At 31.7% G+C, this 13,686-nt stretch overlaps 1 protein-coding gene across 5 annotated transcripts in view; it reads left to right on the top strand.

Annotated features, from left to right (window-relative positions):
- The window catches only part of LOC146533923 (uncharacterized), a 90,805-nt gene extending 77,526 nt beyond the window's left edge, over nt 1–13,279 (top strand). For 2 of the 5 annotated variants that reach the window (XR_014878600.1, XR_014878599.1), the window contains 4 exons: nt 6,844–8,240; nt 8,583–8,702; nt 9,237–9,291; nt 10,118–13,279. Coding sequence is in view for 3 of the 5 variants with exons in the window: in XM_085195320.1 (XP_085051446.1) it covers nt 6,872–8,240; nt 8,583–8,692 (1,479 nt within the window). In the remaining 2 variants the exon portion in view is untranslated. The remainder of the gene's footprint in view (nt 1–6,843; nt 8,241–8,582; nt 8,703–9,236; nt 9,292–10,117) is intronic. The other 3 variants (XM_085195321.1, XM_085195320.1, XM_085195322.1) reach the window with 3 other exon arrangements.
- The last annotated feature ends 407 nt before the right edge of the window (nt 13,280–13,686 follow it).

Genomic DNA, 13,686 nt, shown 5'->3' with positions numbered 1-13,686 from the left:
ACATTTTATTTTATAGACAAGTTTGAAATAGATCTTAAAATGCCGGTTTCATTCATAAATTACATATCTACGAAAGGAAACGTCATCTCAAGATTGATCTCGGACTTGAAAGCGATATATACGTGCCTTTGTGTTCATAACGAGTAGTAAAGACCTTTACTTTGAGAATATGAAATATTTAATATTATCAATTGTTTCCTCTGGTGTCAAAGCAAAACGAGGCGTTAAGGCCGCCACTCAACACGCAAAGCCTCCAGAATCCACCGGAAAATGGAGAACGATGTGTCTTAACACAAGGTTCCCTCTGCCTACCCTATGCTATGTGCGGGATACAACGTGATGCAAAAAAAATTTAGATATATACAAACATTATTCATGTTTATAAATATTTACATTTATTCCAAATTTCAATTTTAAGTTTAGTCCTAGATTTAAATAATTAATTATCTGATAGTTATGTACTGCATTATCATAGTAGACTGATTGATGGAAAAGGTCACGCGTGTTGGACGTGGACATGTGGACGATATCATCGGATGCATATAAACACTGATTTATCTTTCATACATGTATTTGGATCGAGCGTCCATTTTGTATTTGATTTTAATCTCTGATGTGGCTCATGTAAATGATATACAAACTTTCAAAAATCTCTTTGTTCAAATTTTGGATTGTATAATTATACTTAATATGTGTCTAGACAGGCCGATGTACGTAATATAATATGTCTAAATTTATTAAAATTAGTGCCTTATACATTACTCTTTTTTTAGCTTCACGTTTTGTCCCGCTGCTATATGCAGGGTGAAAGAACTAAATATACTGCATTTTTCACTTTTCGCACGAAATGGCGGAACTTAACGCCGCTCTTTCTTGATATGAGCGAAATAATGAAAATAGTACATTACCCCGAGTAGAGATCGAACCCACAGTCATTGAGCGTTTGCAGTCAGATGATGTCTCATTGTTCTGATGGCCTATTTACTTATGAATGAATTATGTTTTTCTATAAAGATTGCAGAGGCCGTCGCGTGCGATTGTTAACACTGCGCGTGGGTTTGATTCCCACTCAGGACACAGAGGAAAGAAATATATAATACTTTTTCTCATCGTCCTGGTAATTAGTAACAGTTTTCTGACTTTTCTTACTTTTCCTACTTTGAAAATTAGCTTTTCTTAGAATTTGATAAGGTTGTTAAGATATTTTAATATAATATTTGAAAAATAGTTATTGTCATCCATATTGTGTTACTAAAGAATTAATACAAGATTTAATTCTTTAGTAAAATAACATAGATGCGCTCCAACTTTATTATTAAATAGATTCCAAAATAGTCTTATAATTGTGAAGATTAGAGTATTTGACAAACGAAATGCATATTCCAAGTAATCCAACCTCGTGATGGCCATAGTATCTTGTTATTTCTCTGTTTAATTTAAATATGTAAATTTTATTAGACATAATACAGGCTGAGGACTCTGGAATTGCAAATGAATGTGACATTACATTTTATAGGCTGGTAGCCAATTCGCCGGGCCGTTTCCTCAGCAAATTTTCACTTAGAAATATTCACGATTTTAGTATCGTCGTTTTATTGGATACGTTTAGGTGAAATAACAAGATGTTTACATTTGTTTCGACATCTGCGGTTGTTTAAGCCAATTTTTTTGGGATTGCTTTTCGATTTTACTTTATTAGATTGTAATTCTTTTAGGCATTGCAAGAATTTGGCAGAATACTTTGTAAGAGAATTGATAAAAACGACTACGGTAGACAGACCTACCTAGTACCTAGTTTTAAAACTCTTAGTGCCGCCGTAACTGAGGCTGTGTGTTGAGTGGCGAAACTCATCACAGCGCTTTTTCTTGGTACCAGAACGCGGAGAGAATGAAAGTAATTTATTCCTCCTATTTGAAATGAAATTTGTAGTTAATGATATAGCCGAAAACTACATATTAAAACTAGGTATAATAAATATTATATGTGTAAGCTTTAGCTATTTTAAGTTTTCGAAAGCTCTCGAGATCTTTTATTTTATTACTTGTATAGTAATAATTGTTTAACATAACCATATTTCATAATACAAAAGAATTCAACGAATAGAAACGGGGTCTCAGTAAGAGAATACATTAAAATTGGAAAGCTTCGCTATATTTAAAAACACATTTTAGTCGTTCTTACAAAAATCATAGAATAACTAGGGTAAAATACTGTAAAATACATTTCTGTTTACAATATACGTACCATATTATTATAAGTAAATAATATCTACCTATACGCTTATAATTACACCTAGCATTTTATAATTATTACTCGCGTCTAAAATTACAAAATATTGTTTTTAATAATTAAAATTAAACAAAAATACTTAAGTCATTTATTTAATGGACATGAAATTGTGAAGCAAACTAACCTAGAATTCTACATTTCATAATCACTAAGTTCATAATAGGAGTATAGTCTATTTTTTAAACTTTGACATGAAAAGTTATAAACATCGCATAAAAGCAATTCATGTGTAGGAATAATGGGATTTAAAACGCTGTTTCATGTTTTACTTTCGTTCATATGTTTGTCTTAACTATCAAGTAAATTTTAATTCACATTAATCGATTAGATTGTTATTTTATTAAGAAAATACAATACGAAACAGTCATGGCACAGTGGGGACAATATGGGTCCGATCCAAATCTTCGAATTGGTCAATTTTTTTTTTATTATGAAAATATTAAATATTTTATTTATTTTAGCGACGTTGAGTTCTGCCACTCAACACACAAAGCCTACAGAATAGGGCGGAAAGTGAGGAACGGAGTGTCTTAACACTAGGATCCCTCTGCTTTCCCCGCTGTGTGCGGGATGCACCGTGAAGCTGATTTTTGAATATTTTATTTCCCGTGCTTAGGGATGGTAAACACACAATGGCATTTTTTTAAAGAACACAATAAAAATACAATAATATATTCTACATTTGCTACGTATTATGTATTTCTGAGAAAATAATTCGTTTTTTTTAAATATATTGAAAACATGCTATTTATTTATACATTTTATTCTTCTGTCTTAATGGTGATGCTATGGCTAATCCCCCGTTACTTATTTCGACAAGGGTCCAATGTAATAAAACATTGATATCCTTTATAATCCTCATTTCGTATAATAATTTCAATAAATCATTGAAGTCTAAATACCCTATTGGTTTTCTTTTAAATTGGACATTAAAAGAATTCATAATATTTCATTATTCTAAATCAAATATAAATAATTATTTCAAATATTTATAGTTATTATTTTTTTTATGAAAATTGCTACATTTTTATGAAAAATATAATAGAATTCACAACCATCGCGTACAGCCTAATACTGTTCCACTGAGCTACAACGACCTCAAGAACTAAATCTAGATATAGTTAATGCAAATATCGTATTCATTGCCTTACTATATTTAGCAAATTGATATCTGTTCAACGTCCAACTCCAAGAATATCCTAATTGTATGCAATACGGAGTCCATTTTCTTTACGGGTTTGTTATTTTCGCGCATTTTATTAACAATTCTCTTAGCAGTAAAACATTGGTATCTCCACAAACACTTAATGGTTTTCTGCTGTGCAGCCCTAAATAGCATTTTAGTACTAAATTAACTGCTTCTTCGTACATTTGTCAATAACAGTTTATTGACGCAGTTAGTGAACCGCGTATAATTCACTGGTTAGTTGTTTATGTAGGTTTAAATTGATGGGATCTATTGTAGTTCAAAAGGGCGTTTATTTTTATGGTTACTATATATTATTTTTATTTATTTTAGCTTCACGCTGTATCCCACACACAATAGGGAAAACACGGAGAACCTAGAGTTAGGACTCTCCGTGTTCATCTGTAGACATTGCGGGTTGATTGGTGCTAAACACCAGAGCGAACAAATGAAATATATAATTTGTTTGACTGAGAATTGAACCCATAACCTGTCGCATTTACATTCACACGATTGAGCCCGTAGGCCGCGAATGATCTCAAATCAATATTTAGTATTAGCTATATAAAATTTATATTATTATCTATATACATACATTTTTATTTGGTTGATAGGCTATCAAAAATGTTTTATATTTATAAGTAATGAAACATAAGCATTTCATAAAATTTTATACGCGTTCATAAAAATCATGCGGCTTTGACTAATAAAATTATGCGCTACCTCACATTCTCGAATATATTAAATTCCATAAAAGTATGGAACACACATGTGTACCAAATACCTACTATGGGGTCTAAAACACAAACGAGGGGTGCATAGAAAAAACACTTGTTATCTTATCTCCATGATGGATGGTTATAGTATTATAATGGCGAGACATTTGTGGCAAGACTAGTTGTAAAAACGTGGTCAACTAATTTTGAGTTAATGTATTACAGTATTAAATTATTTTGTAGTATATTTGTTCATTTCATACGATTGGCTTCGATGCGGTCTATAGGTATTAAAAATGTAAGGGATCCCTCTGTTTACTTTGACAAACGGCGGCGTTAAGCTCCGTTACCCAACACACAATGTGTGTACGCAGTAAGTAGAAAACGTAAATGATGCGTTGCTAGATTATATATATAGCCCTTTTCTCACCAACCCCTGAAATGAGATTTTTGGACTCGTATCATTGTTCAAGAACAATTTAAATTCAAGATAAGATAAAAAAAATATATTACTTCATAATACTTTCTTTTTATAATTCTTATAGCTCATAGTACAATATATTTTCTTGAGAAAATAGTATCTAATATTTGATTATCACTATGGAGCAAAATAATTGGATAAAAATATTTGTCTAGCAAGAAAGCGCTTAACTGTAGAAAAATAGGCATAGGTATTGTTATTAAACCTTATACAATAGTAATAATGTTTAATTTAAAGAAAACTAATATTTTTTTGCTTCAATTACAAAAAACGACTCAACCTTTCATTTACACTAAAGGCCTTAACAAAGTAATGAATAATATGTACATTTGATGTTAATTCCATACATTTTCACTTATCAATCCTTATAATTATAAAAAATCGATTTTGAGGAAAAAAAGCGGCTGATGAGTTCTTGCTCAACACACCTGCAAAATTCGGGAGAAAGGAGGGAGCGAAGTGTCTTAACACTTAGCTCCCACTGCCCACCCCACCACATACAGGATAAAGCGTGAATCTGAAAAAAAAACAATATAAAATCTAGAGCGTCTCAACAAAAAAACATAATATAATTCGTAAATTATGAGGCGAACACCCAGTTACAATTTTGTTAAATGTTAAATAACACGGAATTGATTGCAATTATGCCACCCAAGGCAATGTTGCATGATTTTTTACCCTCACACCTAACACGTAAGGCGAGGGGTGCTGAGGGGATCAAATGTGCTGATATCACGATTCAAATAATGTATACCATAAATTTAACTAAGCTTTACATTTACACGTTATTTATTCGTGAATTGTAATTTGCGGCAGGAATAATTGTTTAATTATTCTTATTCCTTTTTAATTAATTGATACACTCTTTATGTAGAAGAATAGCTCTAATTTAGTAAAATAAAATAAAAGCATAATTTTCTAAAAGAATATTTAAATTTAAAATACAAAAAGAAATGTGTTATCATGATAACAATGAATACACTAAACATAATAGAAGTTAATAAAACCTGTAGCATTCCAAGAATTATAAATAAAACTAAAACACTCCACCGCAGACAAAAAGCATATAAAGAAAAATTAATGGAACTGTCCACAGTGTAAGCCGCCAGGACGAAAAACAAACAGGAGGTATTAAGCCAACGCTATTAACGATTTCCCCCAAACATATAAAGAACAAGAATTGCGTTGGAAAGACGACTTAATACGCAATTGGGGACTATCTTGGGGCGATGCAATTGCGTAACAAATTGCTGTCCGGATGGTCACCATCGGACCTTTACGAGTCTTCCCAGCGTTGATGATGATTTAGATGCAAAGAATATCGGACGGGAGCGACTGATACCGCGGGAACTCCCCTGTTGTCATGGCGACGGCGAGGGAGTCCCCCGAACCCCCCGACACTGTCTAGTTCACGGACACTTATTATTGTTATCGTAATAAATTGGTCTGGAATGCGTGCAATAACTTCTAGCGAAATCGCAATAAAATTCAGATGTGGAATTTCGTTATGATAAAAATGGATTTATTACTTTTTTTTTGCCTTTTTGAATACGTGTTTCATATTTCCGTGAATACTATATGAATGAAATTTTATATTTTTATTTTGAGAATGTTGAAAATCATTCATCTTGATTTTACTTAATAATTAAATTATTTTCAGAGATTTCAATAATTTATGAATAAATAATATATTTGTACTTGTTGATTATTCAGATGCATCAAAAATTTTTATATAAATAGTTTTGATGATTGAAAACATTTTGCCGATGTGCTTGAAAACATATATTATTATTGTTATTGTCATATATTTATTAAATAAATATTATAATTGTTAATTATTAATTATCACGACGACGAATCCAGTTCGTAATCTGACTGAACTTAAATAAAACAAGAATATTTTTTCACAAACAACATTATATGTATACAGTAAACGATTATATCCTTATAAAAACAGTAATAAACATTGTGTGCAGCTTAAATTTATGACGCAGCGATTGATGATGATATATCGTTTGTCAGTGTCTGTTGATCACTTACCCTACCCTTATAACAAAGCAAGCAATTTCGAATTCGTTGCCCTCTGTAAAAATGCGTTATAAATTGTTGTACTATACAAATTTAATAATTTAATTTGGCACCAGTATTAAATATATTTTTTAACTTGCAGGTACTCAATGGCGAGTAGACGATGAGCCATGGAATCACGCAGTGCGCCGCCCAGCCCCGACGAATCTGGGGAGGCGGTGTTCAACTCTCGTTGTGGGCGATACCAACACCAACCTTCGCTTCAGAGAGCATTTGCAAGTTGCCGCGAAACAGGTCGACCTCGACCTCATCATCGTCATGCCGCCTCAGAGCCAGCACGACCAGACGATCGGGTTCTTACGACAGCCGAGGTTCACGATTATCCATCATCCGAATCCGGCATCGCGGCCGATTGTCCCCATCCACATTCGAGCACTGCCGACGACAGCCCGTGCTACGACCGGTCAGACTATGAGGGAACTTCCAGCTACAGTCTCAGACATAACTTCCACCACACAATCGATTGCAATAAACTCAGATCAGACCTAAATCGTAGCCATACACCGGATTATAATCATGACGATTCAGATTGTGACCAAAGGCATCCCCGTTTACAAACATCTCGACGTCCACATAGAAAACATAGACGAGATGATGGAGACGGCGCGCAATCACTTGACGAGCGATGTGCGCGAGATCTTGATGAAATACTACCTGCACGTCTCGCTGCTGTAAATCTATCTAGAGACTCTCCACCACAACCTTGGAATCGAAGTAATATAGCTGCTACAATGGAAAGATTTGAGCCTGTTGATTATTCATATGCATATTATGACCACCATTTGTCTATGCCTTCATCTTCTAAAAAAGCTAATAGACAACGAGGAAGGGGTGGTGTTCCACGAGATCGATCAGCTCGACATAATTTTGTAACAAGATATGGTACAGAAGAAAATATTTATGAAGAAATAACAGAAGGCTCACGAACTTGTCCCAAGCATCGGTATGGTCCACGGCAATCCCTTGTTTCACTGGACAGGAGTGTTGTTGAGGAAGAAGTACGGCGGGTAGAGTCAAGACATAAAAGAATTTTAGGAGAGTTAAATCTCAGCGTAGAGGCTATGTTAATGCCTGAATGTGAATCACCCGATTCAGAACGGGCAGAAGATAGAGACAATATAGAAGAATTGTTAAGAGTCGGTCCGACGGACGAATTGTTATCGCCGGCTAGCTGTAATCCTCCAGATTTAGATAGCGGATTTAGTGGAAGTAGTAGTGGTGCCAGCTACGTTGGCAGCTTACGGAGAAAACCGACGGGCTCAGTCCCCCACTTACCTGCAGTGGCATATGGAACTCGTGGTGCAGGTGTACGCATTTTAGGTGCCGATGAATGTAATTTACGCTGTCCGAGAGATGGAACATCCCCTCGAAGTTCTAGTTGTGGCGATGCAAAAGCCAGTGGATTTTGGAATAAAAAAACTTGGAAGAAAATATCTGGATTTTCCAGTTCGAATAGCATAAATAAAGCGGGATTAACAGGTGAGTTGTTTTTTTAAAAATTTTATTAATGTTCTGTCACTGCAACCTAGAATCTGCTTTGTCATTGTCTACCACCATTTTATATTCCATTTCATATTTTTATTTACTCACATTTTTTTTTTTATTATTCATTTTTAACATTACCGTATTAATCGCGTTTATTTTAAATTACATTCTGAATTTAGCTCAAAACATACAGAACTATAATTGATTTAAATACACATAATCAAAATCAAATACCACCCACACATGACATAGTTCGTCTTCTTCTGTTCGCGGTTGAGTTCAGATGGGCGCGCTTGTTGTTTTTGTTTGTTTTAACGGTGCGGCGTTTCATTGCAGGTCTGCTCGTTAGGTACACTTTCCGGCGTAAGTCCGGCTCGCAGGGCTCTCAAGCCAAGCGGCGTGCGGAGCCCGTCAAATGCGATGCGTGCCTCTCGCAACGGTGTTAGCCGCTTTATGGTAAGGGCCAATAGTACAAAAGTTAACTCGTTATTAGAACCATATTAATCAAAACTTAATTTTGGATAGGATTTTGATATATTTTTTTTAGTTTTATCGTATTTATTATAGCGCGTCCATATATTTATTTTGCACATCCAAGTTTAATCGCTTATTGTTTTGTTTCATTCTCACCTTAAATTGTAGCACCTTCTAATTTTACGTTCAAACTTTCTTGCTTCAATATTTATGAAATGTATCTCAAATTCTAAGTGAGTCAGTACGGCACTGCGGCTGGGTCAAAAACGATTAACGAAGTCGACACAAAGTTCTCTCATTAAGGTATCGCAGATATTACTTTTGCCAACTTCGACTTAAGATAAGTATTGTTCGGCAAGAATCGAGACAATAGTATGCACTTCCGCTCTATTAAGCTTTAAAACGACAAGCATAACTTTGAAATGAGTTTAGAAACATAACTCTGTCATATTAATTTTTCAAATATTGAATTATAAAATTGAATTATGAATTTCAACGTTCGTATCTTGGTTACAGATGAAGCGTGTAGGCCAAGCAGAGCTAAATCCAGAACGGCTACTATACCATACAGGTTAAAATTTGTGAATGTTCTTTAATATTTAAGTACATATATTATATGTATACTATACTAACGACCCACACGCGGCTTCGCCTGCTCAAAATCATTGTAATACTATAGCCAAACAATACAAAATTACAATAATTGTAGTCTACGAGTATATGTTATCCTGATGTATAAGCTATATTACTGTAAAGTTAAATCTAAATCTGTTCAGAGGTTTTTGTGTGAAAGTGGAATCCATGAAACTTTCACATTTATAGTATTAGTAAGATTCTACTTCAAATTAAAAAATAAAAATTATATACGCAAATAATAGGGTGCGTTACATTTAATATTCTTGTTCCTACCCACATGTTTGTAAAACACATTGTTATATAGGTACATACGTTTTCCATTGTTTATATTTCTCCGCCTTTGAAGTGAACAGGTGGCAATATTACACGAGGTCGGTAGGGGACAAGTGAGCAGGAAATTAAAATACAACATATAAGAAAAGAAATATTTGATTGTAAAATTTGTAAAAATATTTCTCTTATCTTTAAATAATTGTATAAAATAATCAAATTGTTAAATAAAGATAGCTTATCTATTTATTTATTTATAGTAGGTACTACAAAATCATCTTTAAATTTGAAATGTACATAATATTTCAAATAGAAAAGCATATTATCATTATTTCTAAATGTTAATAAGCAATTAAATACCTGTAAAACACTTCTAATTTTACGGCGTTTTTCGTGATAATCTAGATTTTCTTGTTTTAAATTAACTTTTAAAATAAAATCCACACATCAGAGTAGTTCACATACTTAAAAAACTATTTTTATTGTTACAGCTACTCCAATGGAAAACTTGTGGTGCCGTTGGATTCCATAGCAAAAAGCTGAGAGGTTGCACCCCCTCGCAATTCCCGACTTCAGATCCTCCAAAAAACATCCAAGTACTAAAAACCAGTAATAGTGAACTGCTCGAACCATGCAAGTATTCCGTGTTAAGTACACATTGTTGAAATGAACCTTGTACCTTCGATGCAGTTGTCACGAAGTCTATATTAATCGTTCGAGGGGTCATCTTTGTTCGTTGATGCTTCTTATACCGTTCTACACCAATATTATATATAGTATATATATTTTATAACTTAGAAACCAAATAAAAGTGGTATTTTATTGTTTTATAAATATTTATATTTATGTTTTCTTTAAATATAATACATTAATATTATAATAGCTTTATGAGATCGCGAATCACTAACCCAAACTATCAGCAGTATGCACTCTTTGTCTATTTAAATAACATTCCTCATACATTTAAGGAACTAAAATCAAATAAATATTTAAATCAGAACCAAATATTTTTAATTTGAAATTGTTTAATAAAATGTGTGTTAAATAAATAATAAAAAATATATATACTTAGTACATTTGTATATCCATCCACCAGAAATTATATAAATTAAAAATGTTTTTAAGGATTTACATCAGATCAACAAAATTTGTACCAGTCGTTACATTTAGCACTATTAAGAATTTAAGCATTTAATTTCAATTAAATATTTTAAAAGGACAGTTAGATAATTTCTAATATTATTTCAACATTCCATTTTAACTCTTAGACCTACTTACTTTACTAGATATGTGTCATTTTCTCAGTGTGTCTAAAAGACTATCTGTATAAGTTAGACATTACTTAAAATTCTTAAATTAATATTGTAAATATATATAATTTGATAACCTTTAGAAAAGAGGCGTATACGTTGAAGTGATAGAAGAGCCTAATTAATATTTTGTATTGTTAAAACACCGGTTTCATAGAAACATGATAACTATGTTGTTGTTAATTATACTTATCGATCTTTAGTAGATATTAGGTACAAAAAGGCTGACATGATTGAATCCGATTTTATACATGTTCATAGCTAAAATGGCGTTTTATATGTCCAAGCTTAGTACCATTGTTAGACAGTTTAAGCATTACTTACTTTTCATACATTTTAATAAGAAATCTTCAATAAAACCAATGTAAATAAATTGTAAATCAAGGTCCAATATTTTATTTATTGTACACATTTCTTTTTTTTTGTAAATGTTTCTTTTTTAAATATTAACGTTATTTTCACGTAATTGTTGATAGTTGTTAGACGATAAATGTACATTTTGTAAATAAACACATGGTGCACTCATTTTATAATCATATTTGTATGTAAATACGTCATTTATTATATATAAATTGTCGCAATTATGTTAGTTACTATTTATATTTGCTTCTTGGGGCGTTGGGATGAAAGAAAAAAGTGAGTCATTATTATTCATACAATTAATTAAAAATCCATTCTTAATTTATAAATTATAATAATCTATGACATGTTCATATCAATATAAAAAATTATATATTTTATATTAAATTAGTATTTCTATTGCCATCTATACTAATATAATAAAGCGGAAGAGTTTGTTTGTTTGTTTGTTTGTTTGTTTGTTTGTTTGTTTGTTTGTTTGTTTGTTTGTTTGTTTGTTTGTTTGTTTGTTTGAACGCTAAGATCTCTGGATCTACTGGTCTGATTTACTTTGTTTTTGTTTTGTATGAAAGCTGCATTCTTCAGAAGTGCTATAGGCTATATAACATTACATTACACATATATACTAATAAATTAAAATACTTTCTAATTTGACATGCAATTTATTCTGCCATGTTAATAACAACAAACCGCGTTCGTTACCGCGTCATTTTAGATATTTATCCTTATGAAAGTAAATATAATAGTCAATTTTAGCATTTCATCTAGACTGAAATTATATTTCTATAGAAATTATATTCTTATATTTCAAGCAGGCGTAGCCGCGTCCGGGTCCGCTAGTTTATAATATCTATAGACTCTACATCCTGACGTCTTAGGAAGCTTTGTAGGTTACTTGTAACACATGAAAATCTGCCCAACTACTGCCGGCCTCATAAATTTTATGTCAATGTATTGTATTTACAAAGAAATGCTACATAATCTTAATGACTAAATTTATATTTTAAATACGAACTTATATCACACAGCTTGATTTTAAATATTTAAATATGTTGATAACACGTACAAAATCAAAACGCAATGATTATTTTAATATTTATTCCTTATTAAAATTTAATACAAAGTTTCTTTTCTAAATAATTTACAATTTTATCATATCAAATTAACATTACCTATGTATAATGTATTTGAATCTTATATTACTTTCACGCATTCTGAATTGAAGTAAGAATAAATAAATGACTTTTTGTTAAAAATATTTCATTTATTTGTTTTACATTTATTTGTTTCACATTTATTAATTTGACATTACAGTTTCGTACAAAAAGAATAATTATGTATAATTAAAAGTCACGTATTGAATAAGCAACGTTATTTTTGTCTTGTAATAAAACATCAAGAGTCTTTTGCTTTTTAGAAATAATATGAGGCTCGAGGGCATCACAATATTTACATAAAGGTTGAATAAATCCTTCTCGGCCCGAGATGAGCAATTCGGAAGCTATTTACATTGGTCCCAAAGTTAATTGATATCATTTCTACGTATAAGATTTGTTTGTGGTTTTCCTTATAATAAAATAAATTCTTTATACCATTTATATGGCAATATATATAAATATAATTGATTTATACGTAATTTTAGACTCATCTCAATCATTTTCATGAAAATTTTGATCCTACAGTGGTCGTTAAATAATTTTCAATGTTCATTTTTCATCTATCTAGCATAAGTAACGAAGCAAAGACGTTTCCTTAATTATTATAATACACTCGAAACAGAATGGCATGTTTGTCAAACTTATGTAAATATTTATATAATAGTTCTGGAAGTCAGCGAGCTATGATTTTATATGTTTATTATAAGCTACTCGACTGATACGAAGTAAATAATAATCAATGTTAACAATTTCTTTAACTGTCTGTATTTTAGTGATCGTGTTCAAGTCAAAAGAGATTTTTATTAAATAAACTTTAAAAAGTCAATTGTGTTTTTATTTTATTTATTTATTTAGATGTTATATTACACTTACGTATGGAATGTCTTTGTAAAGATGAATAAAGAAAAATAAATGATATTTCACTAGGCCTTCTCTGTAATGAGCGTAGCTAGCCTAGGAATATTTACATAAGAAACTAAGGCCTATCTTGAAGTAATTAGAAGGAAAGAAATCTTATAACTATGTGCATTAAAATATAGTCTAATAAAATATACAGGTGCTTATACAGAAGGCCAGAGAGACGAATTAATAATTACATTATATATTTTTTAATAAAAGGAGCGGTAAGAGAAGATTCAAGTTGACCTTTGAAAATAAAAGAGGAAGATCACGTACAAAACAAACTATACTCCGGAGAGTGGGCATGAATAGACAATGCGTAAAGTAAAAAGG

Source organism: Heliconius melpomene, chromosome 12 (genome assembly GCF_056956725.1).
Source record: "Heliconius melpomene rosina isolate 202511_hmr_F chromosome 12, ASM5695672v1, whole genome shotgun sequence".
Classification (NCBI taxonomy): domain Eukaryota; kingdom Metazoa; phylum Arthropoda; class Insecta; order Lepidoptera; family Nymphalidae; genus Heliconius; species Heliconius melpomene.
This window is presented reverse-complemented; position numbering and strand designations above follow the sequence as displayed.